The sequence below is a fragment of the Myodes glareolus genome, chromosome 13 (assembly GCF_982192425.1).
Source record: "Myodes glareolus chromosome 13, mMyoGla1.1, whole genome shotgun sequence".
Taxonomy (NCBI): Eukaryota; Metazoa; Chordata; class Mammalia; order Rodentia; family Cricetidae; genus Myodes; species Myodes glareolus.
The window spans coordinates 29147088-29171712 of NC_142038.1; the positions used below are offsets into that span (position 1 = coordinate 29147088).

General features: G+C 39.2%; 1 protein-coding gene across 1 annotated transcript in view; it reads right to left on the reverse strand.

Moving 5' to 3' along the window:
- Positions 1-6384: 6384 nt before the first annotated feature.
- Positions 6385-24625, reverse strand: part of Adamts19 (ADAM metallopeptidase with thrombospondin type 1 motif 19) — a 185299-nt gene continuing 167058 nt past the window's right edge. The window contains exons 22-23 of the mRNA XM_087896043.1: positions 11870-12047; positions 6385-7517 (exon numbers count right to left, since the gene is read on the reverse strand). Coding sequence (XP_087752169.1) covers positions 7366-7517; positions 11870-12047 — 330 coding nt within the window. The 3' untranslated portion in view covers positions 6385-7365. The remainder of the gene's footprint in view (positions 7518-11869; positions 12048-24625) is intronic.

Sequence of the window (24625 nt, forward strand, 5' to 3'; positions counted from 1 at the left end):
GCAAGACACTGGAGAGCACTTACTTTCTTTATACAAAAAAAAAATTACAAGAGTATGTGATTTGACAAAAACCTGACCCACTTAGAGTCATAAATTTAATTAAGAAGTTGACATTTTCTGCGTGAATACTTTGTACATGAAGTTTATAATGACTGATATAACTTACGCATCGTTATAGCACTATTTTCTAGAGAAAGCAATAGGCACTAACAACAAGAGTTAATAACAAAACAATCAAAGCACTAATGTTTCAAGAACCAAGTTTATTATGTGCTTATCGTGTGCTTGATAAGTCTGGCTGCTGCCAAAACATATCTAATGAGCAAATGTTTCTCAGACTGCTCTTCCGAGAGTATTCCTTGGGGGAAAATACACATCATTGAGAAGAGCCTCACTTGTCTTTGGCTCTCTGTGTTGGCAAGTGGAGACACAGAACTCACATCCAAATAGATTTGATTAGACCCTTCCCTTAGCCAAAGTATGACATAGGTGAAGTGAGTATTTGGTTCTCCTTAGGCTTCTTCCAGGTTTCTCTGTATTGCTCTGTGCGCTGTCTCTTCATTTGCTAATTGCATCCCAGGCGCTCCATCTTCCCTCACATTCTGTCTTTACCCTGAAACCCACCACTCAGCATTTCTTACCGCTATTCTTGAAGCCTATATGGTGTGAACAGGAAAACTATCCCCTCCCTACCTACTGATTCTTCACACCATCGTCACCCCAGTCTGACAAGTCTGCTTGCATCTAAGAGTTTTCTTCTCTTTTCTACCTCTTGCGTGCCTATGAATCATCTGAGTCACAGGTGACACTGAACCTTCCAGAAAATCCTTACAGTCTCCTTAGCAAAATATTACTTTCCCTCCTTTGAAGCTTTATTTTCACCTTTGTCTGATTGATAATGTATTTCATAACTTTATTTAAAAAGCCTCTTGTGATGGTTAGTATTGATTGCTAATTTGACAGTTTTCAGAATTCCATAGGAGACAATCCCTTGGACACCTATGAGATATGGTCTAGATTCAGTTACTAAAGGAAGATCCACTCTTGACTGTGGGTGAGGCATTCCATGTGCTCTTACCCTCAAGTGAATGCAATTCACTCGATCAAATGCCTTGAACTCCCCATCCACCAAATTCTGTTCATAATAATCTGTACCCTCAAACTGTGAACCAAAATAAACCCTTTCTTCTGTGTTGTGGAGTCTGGCATTTTATGATGGCAATGGAACAAGTAATTAACAGAAAATTGGTGGCAAACATGAGGTTGTTGTTGCTATCAACCTGATCTCAGACCTTGGGAATTGGTTTGCCTAGGAAGATGCAAGGGTTTGGAACTGTAAGCAGAATGCAATAAGCCATTCTGGGGAGAGCTTGGAACACAAGGTGAAGGCCCAGTTCATAAGGGTATAAAGGGGAATGGGAATTCTAGGAAACACTTGGACTAGATGCTATTCAGACTATATCTGGCAAAGAATCTGGCTTCCCCAGTCCTGAGTACTCATGTAAGACTGAATTTAAAAAATAATGGATTAATTTATTTGTTGGAGAAAATTTTATTTTTAATTTATTTTTAGAATTTCCCATATGAGTACTATATTATTCCACCCCACATTCACTCTCCTCCTTCCAATTCCTCCAACCCCTCTTAAATTCATGCCTCCAATCTTAATTATTATGATTTTATATACACACAAATTCTTAACTACAACCTGCTGAGTTCCTTGACTATTGCTCCTATGTCTATGTGTTTAGGACTGATCTCTTGGGATTGGATAATCAATTAGGGAGCATCTTGTCCCTGGAGAAGACTGATTCTCTTTCTCTCAGCAATCATTAACTTCCTGTACCTTTTCCTTTAGGAATGGGGCCTTGTGATATTTCCCCATCCAAACTGGTATGGCCACCAGTGCTGGTACTGTGCTAGTCTGGTTTGGCTCATCATATGGATCATATTTTGGGTGCAGCTTCTGTATAATATATAGGAGACACTATATTACAGAAGATGTCCGGGTCCTACGGGTCTTACAATCTCTCTGTCCCCTCTCTCATCATCATCTCTGGACCCTAGGTATAGAAGTTATTTTGAACATTATCAGTGATGGTTGATCACCCCATGGTCAGTTGTTCCCTGCATTTTGATCAGTTGTGGATGCCTGTAACAGTGTCCATCTGCTACTGAAACAAACTTCTTTGATAAGACATGGCGACTGCACGTCTCTGTGGGCAGAAGGTTGGGTATTTAGAATGGAGTAAGAAATTTTATTGTTTTAGGAAAGGGGCAAGAGCAGGTTCTCATTTAGGGTCTGTGTGTGGCATCTTATCAGCCATTGGCGGTGGAATAGGTTTACACTAGCAGACATGAAGTCCACCTTTTGTATGGCCATACACTGCACTTAGATAGTCCATTGGTTTCCCTAGGATACAAATGTCATGGTTGTACCTTTCGGGACATTTCGTTGTTCTGGTCATTGTGGTTTGTAAGCATTACAGCTCGGCAGCACTATTGGTTGCTGTTCTTCGTTGGCAGCTCTTCTACCTCCTTCCATTATGGTGAGAGCAAGTCCCTAGGGACGACATTTCTAGGTCCGATCCAACTCAATTCTTCCAATCCTTTGTCATAAGTGTCTAAGTATGCACTGTATTTAGCAATGCGATATTAACTATGATTTTGGGAAGGAACCAAAGGCAATGCCAGGAGTCTGAATTGTTTGGGAGTTTCTTTTACTTCACATATCAAAAACTTAAAAGTAGGTTTCCCAAGCCTAGCAATTTTTTTCTTTAGAATTGTTTATTTTTATGTGTTAAGTGTTTGGCCTGTATGTATGTAAATGTACTGTCTGCTTGTGGTGCCTCTGGGGGCAATATCCCTAGAACTGAGGTTACAGACCATTGTGAGCTGATGGGTGCTGAGATCCGACCGTTACTCCTCTGAAAGAGCAGCAGTGCTCTTAACCGCTGAGCCATCTCTCTCCGGCCCTGGCACTGGGACTTTTTGTTAGGTAGTTTATGTCTTTTAGGGAAAGCACCAGGGTGGAGGTGACATGACTTCATATAAAATGCACACACACACGTACACACACACTGTTGGAGACCAGCTTTAACAAATATACCACTTACGAGGGTAGGGACATGGGGATTAGAAAAGTAATAAAGAGAACGAAGACACAAGTGAAAATGATAAAACAGAAAACATAGGATTGTACCAGGAGTGAGTACAGTGAATACTGAATCACCGTAATTAATTTCCATTTGCTTAAAATACCCCAACCCCAAAAGACAGGAGTAAGATTTAAAAAAAAAAAAACCTTATTAACATGATACAAGGAAATGAACAGACCACTGGTAGGTTGCAGGCTACATTCTTAGTTAAGCATTCTGTTGCTAGAAGAAGACAAGTAACACTCACACCCTAGACCAAAGCATTCTCTAGGCAAACCATTCTCTGGGTGGAATCCACTGCTGTCTTCCTAAGGGACTATGAACTTAGTTGGATCCTTAGACTTTTGCTTGAGGTAGAAACGGATCTACTTTTCTACACCTGAAATACAAGAGCTGGCTATTAGCCACAGCTGCTGACAATAACCTGGAGCGAGCAGAACTCTCTGCTCTAAATCTAGGTGGGAACTTAGTTTGAGGGAGAAACAGGCAATAGCCTTGAAGGAATAGAATGAAGTTTCAACTCCCTGACCTTTGGTCAGAGTTAAATGGCAACAGCCAAGCAAGCAGAAACTCTTTGACCTTCAGACAAGGTGGAAATAGGCTCACATTTTTGGGCCTCCACCACACACACACACACACACACACACACACACACACACACACACAGTATGTAATTTTAAGTAAATGTAGAATAATATAATTTTGATGCTATTTTTGAACATCATTGGTGGTATTTATCCCTCCTACCTCTCTCTCCCTCTGTATTGACTCCCCATGCCCCTCCCCAGTTAACAACTCCCTCCTTTTTTTTGCTCAGTCCCCCTTTATAGCGTCTGTGTTCGATTATTCCCCTCTCTAGAGTTTCCCTCACCCGTGGTTCTTCATTCTGGCTTCTGAAGTTATGGGAGGTTATATACTCACATCTAAAGATTCAGATCAAAGATCCACGAGTAAAGAGAACATACACTATTTGTCTTCTTGGGTCTAGGTTACCTCATTCAATATAGTACTTTCTAGTTCCATCTTTTTACATGCTAATTTCATAATTTTGCCTTTCTTTTTATGATTTTCTTTTACTTCAGGGCTGAATGGTATTCCACAGTACATACGGACTGCATTTCAATTGTGTATTCATCAGCAGAAAGACATTTAGTTTGTCTCCACTTCCTAGTAAGTACAAACAGACTGGCAATGAACATGGCTGAACAAGGATCCATGGGTTAGGGTATGGAGTCCTTTGTGTATGTCTTAAGGAGTGGTATAGCTGGGACGTACAGTAGGTTTGTTTAATTTTTTTGAGAATTCTCTACACTGATTTCCAGAGTGGATGCATCCCTCTCTACACGTGACTTTTAGCATTCACTGACAATTGTTTTCTTATTCTTTCCCATTCTGACCGAGGTAAGATGAAAATTCCTCCAAGTAATTTTAATTTGCATTTCCCGACGGTTGTAGAACACTTTTTTGAAAATATTTCTTAGTCATTTTTTATGCTTCAAGAACTCTTTGTTCTGACTCATTGCATAAATTGGGTCATTTTGTTTCTTGACTTTATGGTTTTAGAATATATAAAGAGCTTAGAGCTCATCCACGCTACCACTGCCTCTTTGCTTGTGAGCCCATCATTTGAGGACAAAAGTCTCTGGTGAGTGAAAGCGTACAATACCTTCAGGTTTTATCTGATCCTTCTCTCATCAGCTGACTTTGGTGAACAGTCAATGGAATACAAGTATACAAGGTCAACCCAGTATGTAATATTAATATCCTTGTATATTCTGCAATATTAATCCTATGTCAGATGTATAGATGGGAAAGATTCTCTCCCACTCGGTGGCTTTCTTTTCAGTATAGCTTTTTAGTTTGATGAGGTTGCACTTGTCAATTATTGGTCTTAATGTTTGGGCATATGGCATCCTATTCAGAAACATTATCCTACATCTACGTATTGTAGGGGACTGCTTATACCTTCATCCAGCAGTTTAGAGTTTTAGGTTTCATGTTGAAGTCTTTGCTCCAATTGAATTGGTTTTGTGCAGGATGATCGACAAGAGTCTCATTCCATTATTACACCTGTTAGGCACCCAGTTTTTCCAGTATCGTGTCTTGAAGATGCTATTTTCTAGTGTGTATGTGTGGCGTATTTTGTCAAATATGTGGTGGCTGTACTTATGTGTATTCATGTTTAGGTGTTCTACTTTGTTCTAGTCTACGCGCTTGTTTCTGTCCCAGTATCATGCTGATTTTTTATTACCTTAGCTCTACAATACAGCTTGAAACCTAGGACAGTGATCCCTCCAGCATTGCTCTTTTTGATCAATGTTACTTTGGCTGTCTGGAGATTTTTGGTTCTATATGAATTTTATGGTTAATGTAAAGAATGCCTTGGGGATTTTGATTGGGATATGAATGAATCTGTAGATTTCTATTGGTAGAATGGTCATTTTCACAGAATTAATCCTGACACTCCAGGAGGGTGAGAGGTCTTTCTCTTCTAGTGTCTTCTTCAATCTCTTTCATTAGAGATTTTAAGTTTTCATTGTAGAGGATTTTTACCCACTTGGTTGGGTTTATTCCTACATAATTTTTTGAGGCTATTATGAAAGGCAGTGTTCCCATGATTTGCTACTCAGGCTACAGGCTTCTATAAGTTGATTTTGAATCCTGTCACTTTCTTTGTGAAACTAAAAACTTCCTGAAACTGCTTCTGCATTGGATCATGGAATTTAAGGTAACTGAAATCCGAATTCCTAGGCCTTGGCCATCCATATGTAGATCTGGAATAAGCTACCTTTTATTCCCTTTAAGATGAGAATTGTGCTGTTTTTTGGTTTTTTTGTTTGTTTGTTTTTGTTTGTATCAACAGTAATATAGAGAGGGTCAGCAGATTTCTGAACGTGTAGTGGGCTGTACTGTAAAAGGGACCTCAATTTTAGGGAACATAAACAGTTAATGACTCAAATACACACACGTTCCTTTTGCTCCAGAAAAGAGACCCTCTGTCTCCCTGTGGTCCACTCTGCCTGCTTCCTGCAGTAGATTTTTTCAGAACAGGGGCAAATAGCACCTCTTTTTGCCAAGTGTGGAGATGCGGACAGCCCTGTGAAGAACTCTCTCCCCAAAGAATGTTCCACATATTTTACTGGAAAAAAAACACCCAAAAACTAAAGAACCATGTGAATCATGTACAATATTTTATTACAAGAAAAAAATTAAGATATCTTTTGAATGTTTCAGAGAGCTATAATTTTTATTTTTAAGGGAAAACCACAACGGAACTATCAAAATATTATTTGACTCTCATTTCCTTTTTCTTATTCCTAGGGAAAAGGAGAACAAATATTCACTACCTTCGCTCACATGACTTGTGAGTCTAAGTAGTCTACACATCAATATATCTTCGACGGGATGTAAGGATGTAGGTGGACCAACGTTTTCTTTATCTGAAATATTTAAAAAAGCTACACTCTAATGGCGTGTTAAAATAAGACAGGTTTTGTAGGATGCTGCCACTCTGTCACAGTTTCTCTACACCCACACCAACAGTGCAATGGTGATTCAGTGTACATCATTACAGTGCTTCATGGTCACAATACTTGTGTTCAAGTGCATGTTTGCGAACATGATCCAAGTCTCTGTCTTGACTTTCCCACTATTAGCATAAAAGTATCATTACAGTAGAAGGTCTCCTATACTTGCCTCTAAATCTGAATCAAGTTCAGAATACATTCTCTTAGATTGTTCAAGACTGTGAGGTTTGTTCTCTTTACACATTTCCTGCGGATTACAGAAAATGGGCAGGTTCTGCAGCAGGACACAAGAAAATAGGTCATTTTCTGCATATATAGCTAAGCTATCATGCCAAGGTAGTGTACACACTGGATAACTTAATGGTATTGGTGGAGAGAAAATAGCACCTTTCAGACAGCCCTAAATGAAAAAAAAAATTATCATTTCTTTTTTATTAGTTTACTAGAACTAACTTATTCAATTCACATAAAATTATTTATGAAACCTTATAGTAAAAAATCAAAATGTTTGAATAACCCAAAACAAACATCACATTAGATGTTTGGCAGGCAAATAAATTAATTTGATTAAATTATATGTAATCTGATAATATTTGGTCTGAAAAACATGCTAGTGTGTGTGTATTTATAAATAATGTAATAGCGAAAAGCTACGAGCCAGTTGGCCAGCCTGCCAGAGGTCAACTCTTCTGTTGCAGCTTCTGGGCATAGAAGTCCCTGCAGGTCTCACAGCAGCGCTGGTACCACCGCATGTCCTGGCACAGGTTCTTCTCCCGGATCACTCTGCAGTACACTGGCCACTGGTCTCCCAGGCACTTGAAGGTCAGAGCAGCTGGGAAACAGAACAAGGTGAATTCACCCCGGGAAGGCTCATAGGTGCCATCGATAGGAACAACTTTTACTAATTTTTGTGGATTAATTTGTCTCATTTTTTTTAACCTGTGTATCTTGCCTGACAGAACATGTAAGACAAAGACTGCCCACCCTGCCATCAGGGTGAGTATATAATGCTCTTAGCTGGGGAGAGTTGACGCTTACTGCAAACCGATTGCTCACAGCCAATGTGCAGCAGAGATTTTAAGTTTCAGTTGCGTTTGTTGATCATCTGTGGTAGTTGCTCTTCCTGTTGCTTTGATAAAAAATATTCCAGTGGAAACAATATGGGCTCAAGGCCAAGAAGCAGATAGGGATAGACGCTTGTGCTCACCTCTCTGTCTCCTTTTCATATAGCCCAAGATTCCACCCTAGGAATCGGTGCTACCCACAGTGGGTGAGTCTTTCTGCCTCAAATAGCGTAGTCAGAATACTTTCCATCATGGATACCAAGAGGCTTGCTTCCCATGTGATTCTAGATCTCAAGCTGATGACTAAGATTAACCAGCATATCTATCGTAGCTCTGTGTATTATTTACATATTAAAGACTTATTTATTTTGTATTATATATATATATATATATATATATATGAATTTTGTCTGAAAATGTGGATGTGTACCATGAGATGGTGCCTGACCTGATCAAAAGCGGGCATCAGATCCCCTGGAACTGTAACTACAGATGGTTGTGAGCCACAGTGTGGGTGCTGGGGATCAAATCTGGGGACCTTGCAAGATCTATAAGAACTCTTAACCACAGATCCATCTCTCCAGCCCCTGTATGCATTATTTAAATAGGGTCTGGTTTCAGTTTGAGTGTCAAAATTATAATTGTCTGCAACCATGTCACTTCAAAGATCTTAGAAGTTAGGTTTAAATGGAAAAAAAAGCATTCTCTCTTCCTTTCTGTATCTACAAGTAATCATTTGTTGCTTTGAAGCAGTATCACTCTGTAGCTCATATTGTTCTGTAGTTCCATATGTAACCAAATATGGCCTTGAGTTGTTAAGCCTCTTGCCTTCTGGTCCTCCCAAGTGCTGAGAAGAGAGGCATGTCCCATCCCATCTGACCAATATTTATCAATATGGGATCTTATATTAATAAATATTTCTGTGGATGAAACTACAAAGAAACAGAAAAATGAAAATGTGCCCAGGTTTACTGTATGTTACACTTTCCCAGATGGCAAGAAGGGAAACAGAGTCTGTGGAGAGTGAGTCCTGGCCTTTTGAGTATAGATGCTGGTTTTCACTAGTGACGGAGCTCTGCAGGGGTTTATCACCAGTGCTAGGACGCAAGATGTGATCTAGACAATTCTGTACTGAAGATCTGGCTTCAGTGACAGAGTAAATTGTGCCCCAGCATCTGTTGTGAGATTCATTTTGCAGCAGTTTTTCTTTTCTTTTGTGTTCAAATTCAGTTCATTATTTGAATTTATAAAACTTAAAGTTCCCAACCATGGTATTTGTGTTTTAAGGTACACCATCCTTACAGTTTGAATGAGAAATATCTCCCATCAACTCATTGATTTCAACACTCTGATCCCTAATTGTTGGTGCTGCATGGGAAGGATCTAGAACATTTCAGCCATGGAGACTTGGAGAAGAAAGTAAGACACCAGAAATAGGCTTTGAGATTCTACGGTTTGGCCTCACTTTCTCTCTCTCTGCCCCCTATGTATCCATAAAGTGTGATTGACTGAACTTATGGTCTGCTGCCGTACTTCTCCTCGGCCACAATGGATGGAGATATAAATGACCCCTGTCTTCCCCAACTCACTTTTGGTTAGATTATTTACTGCAGCAATAAAGAGAAACCAACATACCCTTCAAAGACTAGCAAGTAAAAGATATGTAATTTTAACAAAACCCCTCCCTTTATTCCTTGGTTTTCTCCTAAATTATACCTCACAGATTCCATGTGGTTGATAGAAATGGTTGCATTTTATTCAAAGCATGCATTTGAGGTACCTGTCCTAGAACTGTTTAACTTTTGTCTTGATTAATGTTATTCTATTTTAACTAATTAGTTCAAGGAAACATTAATTATTAGACTCAAAAAGAATTGTTGTGTTTCCATAAAAAAACAAGCTTACCCACTTCTTTAAATTTTGCGTTAACAATATAAAAGTACGTATGATAAATTGCCCCCTTTTATTTATCTATTATTTAAATAGTGATATCATTTACATTGTTCTCCCGGAAGTTATATGCACAGGTGAAAAAACTTAATCCACTGGTTGCCAGGTAGAAGTGATGTTAAAAGTACTAATTGCCACAGATATAAAGGATAATGCAGTCATTAAGATTTTCCATGCAAATATAGGCCACCTGCATATATAATCAAGAAGACATACTTCTTGATTATAAATTAGATTATATAAAAGAACTCAGACTAGCTACAAAAATATTTCATAACATTAAAATATAAGTAACAAAAGATTGTCAGTAACCAATACTGTATGTTCTCTCTCATACGTGGTTCCCAGGTTTTAATTGCTGTGTGTGTGTGTGTGTGTTTGTGTGTATTTCTGTTAGCGAAGTGTGGATAGAGGCCAGAAAAGTGACCCCTGAAACAGGAACAAGAGAGGCTGGAAGGGAGTAGGATGGGAAGAGAAACAGAGCACATAGGGTATGAAAGTGGGAAGAACAATACTGGGGATGAAGGGTACAGTGGGTACCAGAGGCTGTGAGGGTGAAGGGTACAGTGGGAACTGGTGGTCATGGGGATGAAGAGTATGGTGGGTACCAGTGACCGTGGGAATGGAGGGTACAGTGGGTACCAGTGGCTGGTAGCAAAGAAATGGAGAAGGAAGAGGTAGATCAACCAGAACTAAGTATGAATGAAAATGTCAAAAAACTGTCACTTCTTATGTTAATTTAAAAATTAATTTTAAAAAACACAAAAAGTATTGTATTAAATATCATGTTAAAATATTGCCAGGGCTTGTAAATTTATACTTCTATCCTCAAAGGCAAGAAAAGTACCTCACTTTTCTTGTGTAGACTTAGATGCTTATTTACAGAAAGCTGCTTTTATGCTGCCTATTTTAAGGAAAATTTGCATTCAAGATAGAAAGGAGGGCATTGGACATGGAGAAATTTAAGGTTTATTCAAAGCTTTCCCTACCCACAGACATTATCATAGTTGATAGTGTGAGACTAGACTGCAGCTTAAATTCTGCTGCAACATTAAAAAGTTGACCTCAGTAATACCACTTTTGGGCATATTCAAAGGATACTCAATCGTGCCACAAGGACATGTGCTCAATTATGTTTATAGCAGGATTATTTGTCATAACCAGAACCTGGAAACAAGTTAAATGCCTTCGACCAAAGAATGGATAGGAAAATGTGGAACATTTACACAATGGAGTACTACACAGCCGAAAAAAATAACGACATCTTGAATTTTGCAGGAAAATGGATGGAGCTAGAAAACATTATTTTGAGTGAGGTAACCCAGACCCTCAAAATTATCACATGTACTCACTCATAAGTGGTTTTTAAACATAAAGCAAAGAAAACCAGTCTACAAATCACAATCACAGAGAATCTAGACAACAATGAGGACCCTAAGAGAGACTTACATAGATCTAATCTACATGAAAAGCAGAAAAAGACAAGATCTCCTGAGTAAATTGGGAGCATGGGGACCATGGGAGAGGGTTGAAGGGGAGGGGAGAAGAAGGGAGGGGAACAGAGAAAAATGTAGAGCTCAATAAAAATCAATAAAAAAAATATAAAAAAATGTTGACCTCAAGTAGTGTACCGTCAGTCTTTCCTAGACTTAGTTTTGAGAAAATACTTCACAGAAGGAAAGGAATCTTTATGAAATGTTTAAAAATCCATCTCTGGTCAAACTCAAATGTGAGGCTCAGCAGCAGGTACCTTTACCTGCCGAGTCATATAGAGCTCATACGCTCAGCCTTAATGCAGTGGTGAGGGCTTGGTCCTGCCTCAAGTTAATGTGCCAGCCTTTACTGACTTCCCAAGGGAGGCCTTATCCTTAGAGAGGAGCGGATGAGGGGTGGGTTGGGGTGGGAGGCAATGGGGGCCAGAGGAGGGATGGAAGGGAAAACTGTGATTCAAATGTAAAATGAAATAAAAAAATAAGTGAATAAATACACAAAGTGAAAACAGAAAACAAAGCAAAAACCCATCTCTGATCATCTGGACTAAGTATGTTAAAATAGACCCAACTTAGAACCAAGTTAGATAGCACAGTTTAATAACTGCCGAGCTTTAAGGAAGTAAATGACCTAAAAGGATTTCTATGTTTCTGACAGTCACCCACTGTGATGGGCTTACCCAGTCTTGGTGATGTTATTGTGTTTACATTGATCTTCTCATTACAGGGCTGAAGGTGGCACGGCCGGTAGGCTGCAGGTTTCTCCGAAGAAAAGCATTCATTTCCATGTCTCCCTGTGATCTTATGCATGCACTGGATGACACGGGACTGCATCCCTTTGCCGCAGGTGATGGAACACTGGGGGGAGAAAGGGTGTGTGAGTTATTTTGCTGATTTCCCTGTCTGAATTTCAAGTCACTACCTATTGAGATGATTGAGAAAATACAGTTATCTTAAAAATAAGAACATTATGTGTAAGAGGAATACGATTGTGTTTATCCAAGTATTATCTCTTTAATATACCATTTTCTATGTAATGAGTTATTCATGACCCATTTGTGTAGAGGTCATACATATATGCACACTTGGCAGCAGTAAGTGAATTCAGTGGGTTTTAAAATGTAAAGCATGAAATTAGGAGGTGATAGTGAGGTAGGGTAGGGGAAGCATTGAAAGGGAGGGAATGGGGAGGTGAACCTCAAATAAATTAAAGAAGATGGAAGTCAGACAGAAGTAAAGAAATGAGTTTAAGAAAAGTAAAATTTAGGTTTCCATATTGCCCCAACTACGTGTGTTCAATTTGTGTAATAATAATGGTTTAAAGCATAGAGACCCCTATGTAGTGTCACTAAGAATGGTGTACAGAGGTTTTGATGAAATATACACATGGTTTTGATTATCTGCTATTTATTTTCTTGTATGCATTTATTTTCTCTGAGCCAGAGGAAGACCTCAGATGCCATCCTCAGAAACATCACCCACCACCCCAGAGGGGAGATCTCTCATTGGCTGGAGTTTGCAGATTAGGCTAAACTGGCTGACAGGGTAGCCCCAGTGAGCCTTCTGTCTGTACTACTCAGCACTGGGATTGTGGGCGGTGGGCACTAGAGCTCAAACCAGATCCTCCTGCTTGTGACACAAGCCTGCCACAAATTCTGCTTCCTCTGAGACCTCCAGGAAAGATATTATTTAAAAAGGCAAAAAAATAACTAAAACGTCTATGGGGTAAGAATACATGGAAAGGCATTCTGATCTATATTCCTAATATTTCTGTAGAGTTTCAGGGAAATCGGAATCTTTTAGAAAGCGAAAGGTTTAGAACACCTCTAGAGTGGAAAAGTTCCGTTTGATGAGCCAGAGGAGAGCCTCAGCCATCCTTAATCATTTCCCCCCTGAAAAGCCTGGGAATCTCACTGACCCATCCTAATCCTTCCAGACTACAAAAGGTGTGACCGAACAGAAGCAACAGTTTTTCTCCCCCAGAATTACTAACAAAACCAAAATAACTAAAGATGACAACAGGGAATTAGCTGATAATGGCTGAATGGTAGTTTCAGGAATACCGAAATAAGAGAAAGAAAAATTTAGTTGCAGTTCATATGAAGATCAATTTTGTAATGATTTGAGCACAACTTGAAAACCAATATAGTACCCAAGGAATAATGTGAATTCTGTAATTTGTTTAAGTCTGCAATTGAAGCTAATAAAATAAACTTTATTACATTAAGTATTGAATGCTGCTAGAATTTTATTCCCACTGGAAAACTTCAATAATGAAACAAAAGGTCTAGCGGTAATAATTATTTTCTTCATAAAATAAAATTTGGTCAAAGTTTTATTGCTCATATGAGAAAGGAGTGAACAAGTATTTGAAGAGAGACAGCTGGGATCCCAGGAAGTCTTCTACGCCTTTTCACTCCTTACAGAAAACAAAACGACATAATTGGTATTTTCTCAAATGACATCACTACGATTAAAAACAGACAGACATTAAAAGAAAAAACCAAAATAATTTTGGCACTGGAATTAAGAGACTTTGATTTCAGTTTTGCCCCTAACAACTAATGTATCTGGGACTTATTACTTCCCCACTGCGCTGAGCAAGGTATTGCAGCGATCTGAGCAATAGTTTAAGTTCTAACCTATGATGGAAGTAAAGCATCTCCATAATCTGTTATCAGTGCGACTGCTGTTCAGCAGTTTTCCGGAGTTGAAACTGAATAAGAAAAGATTTGTATTATTAACTAATGATTGTCCAGGAACACTGAAACAGTATGGCAAAAATTGTGTCAAACCATCTTAAAAATTCTTCTCTGCTTGAGTGTCTCTGAATGCCCCCATCAAATGAGGTTTTAAAAACATTTATTGATGAACCATTATGTTCTGGATCCTATACCGAAAATAAAACAAATGAGATATTTATACTGCTGATCTGGTATTGTATTTAATGCCCTTTATTAGCAAAACACAGCGACTAATGCATGGAATTAAAAATGGATTGCTAAATGCAGTGGGAACCAGGCGGTTTCATCCACTTTATACCAGCTGTTTAATATTTAAAATAATAATATATGTTACAATGACACGGTTTCCTTTGAGACAAAAAGAAACTGGTATCACCGTTTCTGAAAGCCTTGTACCATGCAGTCCCAACACTAGCCAACAGAGCGCCAGGCTGTCTTCTATGTCAAGGCACTGCTGTTTAGTGACTGTATGTGACATTTCCCATGACACCCACAAGTACAATTATTGTCATTCTCAATCAAAGAGAAGCAGAGGCTTGAGTGAGTTAAATAAATTTTCCAGCTCAGAAGTGCTAGGTTGAAACATGACCTTCAGCGTATGGATTAGATTTTGGAGAGCTAAGCATTGCTGGATACTACATATTTGCTACTGCTCTTCCAGATAAAACAGTTACAAACCTTTTCCCATTCCTCAAGATGTAAAATTACTATTATTATTAATATCATGATCATGATTTTACCTTTTATACCAAGTAATTTTTTGACAATTTGATGTGAACTTGAGTTAAAACCAGAAAAAGGGAACCCCAACTAAGGAACTGCCTCTAACAGATGGGCCTGTGGGAATATCTCGAAGGCATTTTCCTGATTAATGATTGATGTAGGAGGACCCAGTTCATTGTGGGGAGTTGCCATTGCAGGTGGTCCTAGTTCATAAGAAAAAGCAGGCAGACAGAACCTGGAAACAACCTAGATGCTCCTTGACCAAAGAATGGATAAAGGAAAGTTTGTACATTTACACAGTGGAATATTACTCAGCTGTTAAAAAACAAAGAACAGCAGGAAATTTGAAGATGAATGGATGGAACTAGAAAAAATATCATCTTGAGTGAGGAAATCCGGACCCAGAAAGACAAACATGGTGTATACTCACGCATAAGTGGATATTAGCTATAAAATAAATTATGCTACAATCCATAAGACCCAGAGAGACTAGATAACAAGGAGGGTTCATGGGAGCACATGCAGATCTCCCTGGTAAGGGGAAATAGAAAAGATTTTGTGCATGGACTGAGGGTGGATGGGAATGGAAACATGAACAATCAGATTGAGGGGTGGGTGGCGGAGGGAGAGAGTACTGAAAGCGACTACTGGAAAAGCTGGGGAGCACTTCAAAGTCAGGTAGAAGCCGGGTGCAAGGAAATTTCCCAGAAATCTATGAGGATGAACCAGCTAAAACTCCTAGCAGTATTGGACACGTATCCTGAACTGACCATTTCCTATGACCAGTTAAGACTTCAAGTGGAAGGAACGAGAAATTAACCCAGTCACAGAATACAGTCTTTTCTGCCTATGGGATATGCTGGGGTAAAGGTAGCCTAGAGACAGAGGGAGCAGGCAACCAATGATCAATCTATCTTAAAACCCATGCCAGGAGATTAAACCCACCCCTCATACTGCCTGGAGCACCAGGACCCGCAGGTTGGATGACCCAGAGACCTAGCATAGAACCTAATATGACTTGAGGGGAAAATGTCGATGTAGTAATGCCTAACAATATTCTGCTATATACAGAGATCGGTGCCTAATCCAATTGTCATCAGTGAGGCTTCACTCAGCAACTAATGGAAGCAGATCTAGACCCACAGCCAAACATTAGGTTGAATTTGGGGATTCTTGCAGAAGAGAAGCAGGAAGAATTGTCGGAACCAGAGGGGTCAAGGACATCACAAGAAAATACACATAATTAACTCACCTATGCTCACAGGGGCTCACAGAGACTAAACCTACACCAGGGGAGCCTGCATGGGACTGACCCAAGTACTCTGCATATATGTTACAGATGTATAGCTTGGTCCTGTTGTGAGGCTCCTAACAGTGGGAATAAGGGCTGTCTATGATTATTTTACTGGCTTTGGGACTCCGGTCCTCATACTGGGTCACCTTACCCCAGCCTTAATACGTGGGGAGATGCTCAGTTTTACTGCAGCTTGATATGCCGTGTTTTGCTGCTACTCCTGGGAGACCTGCCCTTTTCTAAACAGAAATGGAGGAGTGGATTGGGGGTGAGAACAGAAGGAGATGGGAGAGGGACTGGAAAGAGAGGAGGGATGGGAAATTGAGACCAGAATGTAAAATAATTTTTAAAAAATAGGTCAAGAAAGCCAACAAGAGTAAGCCAGTAAGTTTCTCCATGGTCTCTGCTTCAGTTTCTACCTCTGGATTCACCTTGAGTTCTTGTCATGGCTTTCCCACAATAATGGAACATGATCAGGACTTATAAACCAGATAAATTCAAGATGTCGTTGTTTTTTTATCGCTGAGAAGTACTCTAATGTGTAAATGTGCCACAATTTCTTTATCCATTCTTCCGTTGAGGGGCATCTAGGTTGTTTCCAAGTTCTGGCTATTACAAATAATGCTGCTATGAACATAGTTGAACAAATGCTTTTGTAGTATGATTGAACATAGAACCAACAACAGATGGAAACAGAGGCAGAGACCCACAACAGAACACTGGATTGAGCTCCCAAGGTCCAGTTGAAGAATGGAAGGAGTGAGATTTTGAGCAAGGAGGTCCAGACCATGAGGGGTTCACCCACTGAGACAACGTGCCTAAACTAATGGGAGCTTACCAACTCCAACTGGATTGGGAATGAATGATCATGGGATCAAACTAGTCCCTCTGAATGTGGTTGACAGTTGGGGCAGACTGTGACTGTGTGGCCAATGACAGCGGCACTGGGATTTGTCTCTGCTGTATGTACTGGCTTTTTGGGATCCCATTCTCTTTGGATGTACACCTTGATCAACCTAGATGTAGTGGGGGAGGGCCTTGGACTTTCCACAGGGCAGGGTGCCTTGCCCTCTCTTAATATTGGAGGGGGTGTGGGAGAGAGTTGTAGAGGGAGTGGGCAGAAAGGGGGAGGAAGGGAGGAAGTGGGAATTTGGATTGGTATTTTTTTTAAACTAATAATAATAATATAAAAAACAGATAAAACCTTTCCTTCCCAACTTGCTTTTGTTCATACTGTTTTATCACAAAAACAAAAAGCAAACTAGGAAATCTTTATATCTTACTATGAAACACAGAAATGATATTTTGTTAAAGTTTTTATTATACCGCATGAATCACACCCCTTTGCCTTAACGATGAATCATTGGCACAGTTTGTCTCCGGATACAGTGAGTATACAATGTGTTACCCATCAGAACACAATAGAAGAAGGCAATGCTTATAATTATTCTAAGACTATAAAAATGCAGTCGGACAGTCTTGAGTAAATGAGGACATACAGTTACCCTATCTATAGATAAATTATGAACCAAATTATGTATTAAACAATAACACAAATGGGTTCATGAGGACCTTGTTGTCGAATACTGTTTAAATAGATGTATAATTGTATCCTCAAAGCTCCAATAAATTTATAATCATAAAGCCTACTTCATTAATTCACTCAATAAATATAAACTCAAAGGTGGCTGATGTGGGAGAATTGTCTGCATTCTGTCAATCATATTTTAATAAAATGCTGATTGGCCAGGCAGGTAGTATAGGCGGGAAAACCAGACAGGAAGTAGATGTGATACAATGAGAACAGGAGAATTCTGGGAAGCAGGGAAGTTCCTCAGCCACTCCTGCGCAGACCACTGAAGAGGCAGCATGTAACATGTCCAGCTGAGAAAGGTATGGAGCCATTATGGCTAACATAGATGAGAATAATGGGTTAATATAAGTTATAAGAGTTAACAAGAAGCCTGACCTAATGGGCCAATCAGTTTATAACCTTATGGAGTCCTGTGTGTAATTTCTCTTTGGGATTTGGCGGCTGTTGGGGTACCGGGCGGGATGGAAACCCCAACAAGCTGGCCCTCATGCTACAGGTGGCAGTGTACCAAGTCCTCTTTTGGATACTCAGCTGTAGAAGTACACAGAAGAGAAAAGGCCATTTCACCCTTAGAGGCTTGCGTTTTTATGGCCAGTGAAGGTAAGTAAGAAACTAGCAGACATAAACAGGTTCTGTGAAGAAAAAAAGACCCTGAAGGAGAATGGAGGAGTTTGAGGTAGTAGGTTTTGCTGCTCAACTGAGAATATAGAGAAAGATTCCTGGAGAAGGCCTTCCTTCCCAAGCACAGGCAGCCATGAACACAAGCCTGCGGCTTCCAAACATTTGCTTCTTTCCACTGAATTACTCCATTTATACCTGTCTGATTATTTTTTCCATATGTATTATGTATTTTCATACACTTCTGAGTTATGATATGTCAAATTGTTCAATAGAAATATGGCAGCGTAAGGTGGGTGTTTCTTCATACTGTGAATCAATTTCAAAATTTATCTCTCTTATCTCCATTTTTCTTTCTAATTAAGCTTGATCTTCACATGTATCATGAAAATATCTAAATATACTTGGAACATGGCAACTCCTCTGACTTCTAACAAAGCAAAATTGTTAAAATAACAAATCCAATTTATTAAAAAAAATAACAGAAAAATCCAAGCCATACCAGACCCCTTACCATTGAGATTACATTGGCAAGGAAACAGTGCAAGATTATTGCTAACATAGAGCCTTATTGTGTATTATGAAAATCTATTTCCCAAACTTTAATATTGCCCTGAAGGACCCTTGGCAACAAAATAGCTCATGATTCACTCCTTCATTCTCATTCTGTACAAGAAACACAATCATGTTATTCTAGCTTTGTCGTGGTGATCTTTCGAGCAAAATGTAACAGGTAAGTGTAAAGAGGAAGAAAATTTCTAAAAACGCCTTTGGACATTTCCTTGTTGAGAGCGATAACAAGGCACATAGAAAGTCAATGTTAGGAATCCCTTCTCCTCACAGAAGGAGCTCCAATATCTTGATGCAAACTTTATTTTACATAATATTCATCATGACAGGTTACATGAGAAAATAGTCTCCATGCTTTGACATAAATGATCAATGTTTAGAAAATGTCACTTTAGATTTTTCTAAGAGAATAAATACTTTCTTCTGTTGAGACACAGTGAAAAATTCTAATACTAAAGTCAATGACATTTACACCTCAGCTCACATACCAAAAATTAAACATAAGAGAAATTTGCTCAATACTTTTAATTCCTTTGAAGTATGAAAATGATTAGTTTGTTAAATAAGGACCACGGAAAGAAATATTGGTCAATCAACCTGGTATCGACAATAACTGATCTTCCTTTAAAATAAGATGCATATCACTCCAGGCAGGTCGCTATGGTAGCTTTCAAGGTCCACAGCTGAGTGTGACTGGTAGCGTGTGAAGCACCTTCCAGCATTCTGAGAACTAGAAAGCAGGAATGAGGCTTTCAGGTCAGTACCAGCTTGATATCTTTATGTTCTAGTAGGTAAGTGTGTGGTGTTTCCAGCAATGGGGTCTTACCATAAAGTTCTGACTAAGAACGTCAGAAAGAGCTCATAATATTTGAGGGTCTATGGGAAATCATAGCCACCAATGATTCTAATTGAACTTACTCATTCCTGACATTTTTTTTGTTATGCCTATTGGGACATTATTGTCTCATTATAGGGTAGCTATTTAAAGTCTTTTCATGTATCTCCGTGCTTATATTTTGGGAAATTTCTGCAGTAGTAGTTTGTCATGCCTATAGAAGGTCTATAGAGTTACTTACTCCCTGTATTCTCTTCTCTACCCTGCCCTATGCCACACCCCATTTAACCCTTTCTGCTCCATTATTCCCATTCCCCTTTGTAGTACTATGTTCTCAGTTCTAATCTTTGGAAGTTCCCACTCCCCATGGCTCCTTACTAATTTCCATGGCTACTGATACAATAGTGGCATACATATCAAGGGAATAGCCAATCATTTTCTAATTGATGCTTAGCTTCTCCCCACAGACACAATTCATATCTAGGGTAGTTTATTCACTATTGTATAGCTGATGAGACAAAGTAGTGCATATCTCAAAGTCATAAATGTGGCCTACACTTTTGTAGGTTCCAGGTTACTTACAGTACGGCTGGATATTCCCATGGCTTACATCCTTTCTGACATTCTTATGACAGGTAATAAGAACTGACCGGGTCCTAGAAAGCTTACACTGTGAAAATTTCTAACGCTTCTAGGAGGGACAATTAAAGGAAGAAGGGGGGAAAGTGCTTGAATTAAAGAGTATCAGAGCAGCTGTCTGATTCTTGGCACAAAAGAGCTCAATATATACAATACACATATATATTGGTGTCAGAATGAAATATTTCTGGAACTGGAAATGCTATTTTACCTTAATTATGGCACTTTCAAAATATACATTGAAACAGTGACGAAATATACTATATCAGTCAACTATTGTTACAGAAGCATTTCACATTTGTTAATGCAGCTGCAACTTGAAGCAACATGTTATTTTTGACATGGGCATAAAGTAAGAATTTTATATCCTTCTGGATTGAGCATAGCTATAAAGGTGATATTTGGGTTCTAAGTTAGCTATCTCTCTTTCTCAATCCTTAGATTACTTAGCTATTTGGAACAGATGGGGGATTTGAGTATATAGCAGTGTATGGGTTTAGATTATATGATCAATGATCTGTCATTGATCTTAAGAAGCATTAATCTGTGTAAGTTACAAGCAGTTCTCAGGGGATAAGAAATTCTTTTAGCTATGAACACTGTAGAACATCACCGAAAGATTTTACCAGAAAGGCACAAAACCCAATAGTAAAATTATCTCTAATGAGTTTCTATTTAAACTCATTAAATCATTGCTAGAATAAAAAACCTAATATAAGTTTCATTTATTTTTAAATTTCTTGAAAATAAGAAAAACAATCATTCCATGTATTTAAGTGTTAAAAATAATATTTCTCACAATTGGCCTGCATAGAGATTACCCAAGATTCCTTACTTCCAGAGAGTGCCAAAGATATATATTTTGGACAGAATGTGTTTTCTCTAGGCCAAACACGAAGGAGAGCGCTGTAATATTTTACTCATTTCCAGCTGGCTGTTAGAAGAAATAGGAATTCCTAAATTAAGGGAAAATTGTCCCTGGCAGGGCTTGAAATTTTTTCAACTACCAATATAATGGGCAGTCTTTGAAAACATGATCTAATCTGTACTGGTAAGTGCCAATCTGTAAGGAGGTTGGCAGCCCTGACTCGGGGAATTTGTCTTTGGGAGCAGAGGAGATATTCAACAGTGGATTAACAAGAGTGGCGGAGCAGGCACAGCGGAGAGCGGACCTCAGGGGGACGCTGAGCAGTGACTTCCCCTGGAAATGATTAGGGCAGCATTCCTCGTGGGCTATGCACATGCTTGGCCGTTCCCACTCAGCTCTCTAATGAAGTGAGTGTGAACCATGCACACAAAAGGACAAAGGTTGGCCTTGTTTCCTAGGAAGAAGTGTTTATTTTGGTCAGGATTGTTGGTGTCTTTTTTAGAATAGTTTGCTTGCTTTATTTAACACACAGGTGTTTGGAATCAATTCATTCCTGGATGTCAGATACAGGACAGTGTTGTTTCCTTCTCTTTCTTCCCTCCCTGCCTTTCTTCTTTCTTCTGTTTAAAGGTGTAAGTATTCTGCTATGGTTAGTGAAATGTTGACACAGAGCCAAAGTAAGTCCAGGAAAAGTGTGTGGCTAGATCAGACACGTGAAAGGGCTGTGGGCCCACAACTGGCATCAAGTGGGCACTGATCAACACAGCAATGGGAGGAACAGAAGTTGGGTTTCGACAATGCAAGCAAGCAAGCAACCAACAAACAAGAAGAAAAGTTTCAGCTACATTCATCGGTTTATCAGCTCTCAGACCGAGAGGGTCTGATGATGCTAAAAGACACAGCCCTCGTATCCAGATGGTTCTCTTGTATCATCAGTCTACACACAGCCCTTTTGCAATCTCAGTGATCAAACTTCATTTTAAATTCTTTCCAGGTCTCATTCAACGGGTCTGACAAATACAGACCAGATTGATTGATTGATTGATTGATTGATTTATGTTTTAGCTATGCAGGAGAAATGAATTATTTGAATTTTAAAATTAACTTTACACTGTTTTAATAAGTAAATCTTTGATTGCAAGCAGCACATAGCATATATGGTATCAGCATATAGCAGCTATCTCTAACTGACTTCACCTTGACAGAAACCACACATTTTCTAGGTCTGAAAGAAAACTATTAGGCAAGAATCACTTGGTTCGCTGTTTCCCTTCCAGGTTAGAGAGCTGCCGTTTAACTGAGTGGTGAGTATTCCAACCACATTGTGTCACAAGAATGCCAAAGAAGTCTACCATCCCCATAAAACTTTGAAGAGGTTGGCGAGATTGTTCAGTAGATAAGAGCACTTGCAGGGAACACGTAAAGACCTGAGTTGGGATGCCCAGCACCCACATAAAAAGGCTGGCAAGGCTCAGCATGTCTGTAACCCAAGTGTCAGAGAGAAGCAACAGGTGGATCCTAAAAGCATGCACACATGCATTTATTGCACACACACACACACACATACACACACACACACACACACGCTCAACATTAGAAATATTTATTGTCCCAAATATCCAGACAGTTAAATAAGGATGTATTTACTTTAAAACTAATTTTAAAGTAGTATGAACTAATTAATAAATGAAATTATATTGGTTCAATTTTCTTAAAAAATATTTAATAATTTCTTGTCCTTTCACTAATAAATATAGAATATCTCCAAATACAGAAGACTGAGGCAGAAACATCTCAAGTTCCAGGTGACTGAAGGCTGCATAGTGATTTCTAGTCAAGCCCAGGTGGTGTTGTGTGATCTTATAACAAAAAACAAATAAATAAAACAAATCACATGCACAATGTGTGTAGTATGTATATCTATATCTATATCTATATCTATATATAAAACATACACATAAAATGAAATATAGTTTTAAAAGTAAAGCCAGAAAAATGATATTCCAAAGAAATATACAAAGAAATATAATTGTCAAGTGTATTTGTTTACTTAAGGAGAAATGGGATTGATGTATATTCAGTCAACATTTCTTAACTACAAGTGCCTATTTGCTGAGATAATTCTAAGAAGAGACAAGGAGTTCCGATATTCTAAAGAAAGCAACAATAACTAATTAGCAGAACAAAATTGCAGTCAAGTGATGAGGATTTCCGAAGCTTCTTTTATTGCTGACACCCTTGAACTGGTCCTTGAGACTTCAATAGTCAGGAGAAATACAAAGACTGTACAGAGAAACTGAGGCTTCAAAAGGAAAAACTGCTGAAGCCCAGAGTTGTGGAAATACGTTGGTTGATGAAAATGAGGATGAACAGTCAGTTCTGAATAGATGACTTAGATCAGAATATGGGAAGTGTTAAATGGCAGAGGACTTGGCAGTAGACAGGGGTCTGGGGACTAAGTTAGCGATATGTTCTGTCTTTCTTCTCAGTACTATCTTCTGCTGCTTTGGGAAAACGCCAGGGGCAGCCAGTGATCCGCACGTTTTGTACATCCAGAAGGGAAGTCTTTGTCTGATTTTCTCAAACCCATAGCTCACCCCAACTTCCCGTTTATTAAATAGTGTCAGCATCATCTATTGCCTGGCTGGAGCAGATGTGGCCATGTCAGAGGAAGTGTGTCACTAGAGGAAAGCTTTGGCAATATGAAAAATGGTATAATAAAGTCCTGTACACATCAAGTGCTATCCAACTGGATCAACACAGACCAGCATGACAAAGGATAAATATCCTATCTGTCTGTCTAGATACAGCCACCTCTTCTCAACATTAGGGAGTTAAAGTCCAAGTCTTGTACGAGCTAGTAAAAGATCAACTACAAATTAACTATTTCATCCTCAAGTTGTTTTTCTAAGTATTTTATCACAGCACAGAGAAACAAACTAATACAGAAATTGGTACCAGGAACATAGTGTATTTCTGGATAAACCTGTTCATATCATTTTGGGGGTAGGGTGGAGGTGGGGAAGGGTCATGGAAGGAGTTTGGGCTAGAGATGGTGGCCACTTTAGTGCTCAGAGTTTAATGAGATGATTTGGGAGTTGGGAAAATCAAAACGTAGAGAGAGGTGCAGAAATGGAGGTTTAACCTGTGAAGTTTCCGAGAAACAGTGATACTCCCAAGGCTTTTTGTGTGATGTTTTGGATTAAGAGTCTGTGTACATGGAAACTTTGCTTTCCTGAGACAATCAATGCTGACTAGTGAGGGCTAAAGAGCAGCTGTAATGCATAAGAGACCAGCATCATTGAGGCCAAGTCTTCTGGGTAGCATTTCCTTAGGGGCAGCACGCAGAAGCTGGGGTCCAGAAATGACCAAAGTTGCATCTCAAGCAGGTAACCAAATTGTAGCATTAACGGGGTCATGGAGAGCTGCCGAGGATTGGCACTGTGGGAGGGGCAGGTGTTACCACTGGAGAAAGCACAGCCTCTGTTCTAGCAGAAACTCTAGGATTGAAAGGGTTTCGGGGAGTAGCTGATGGTGCGGGAGAATTGTCT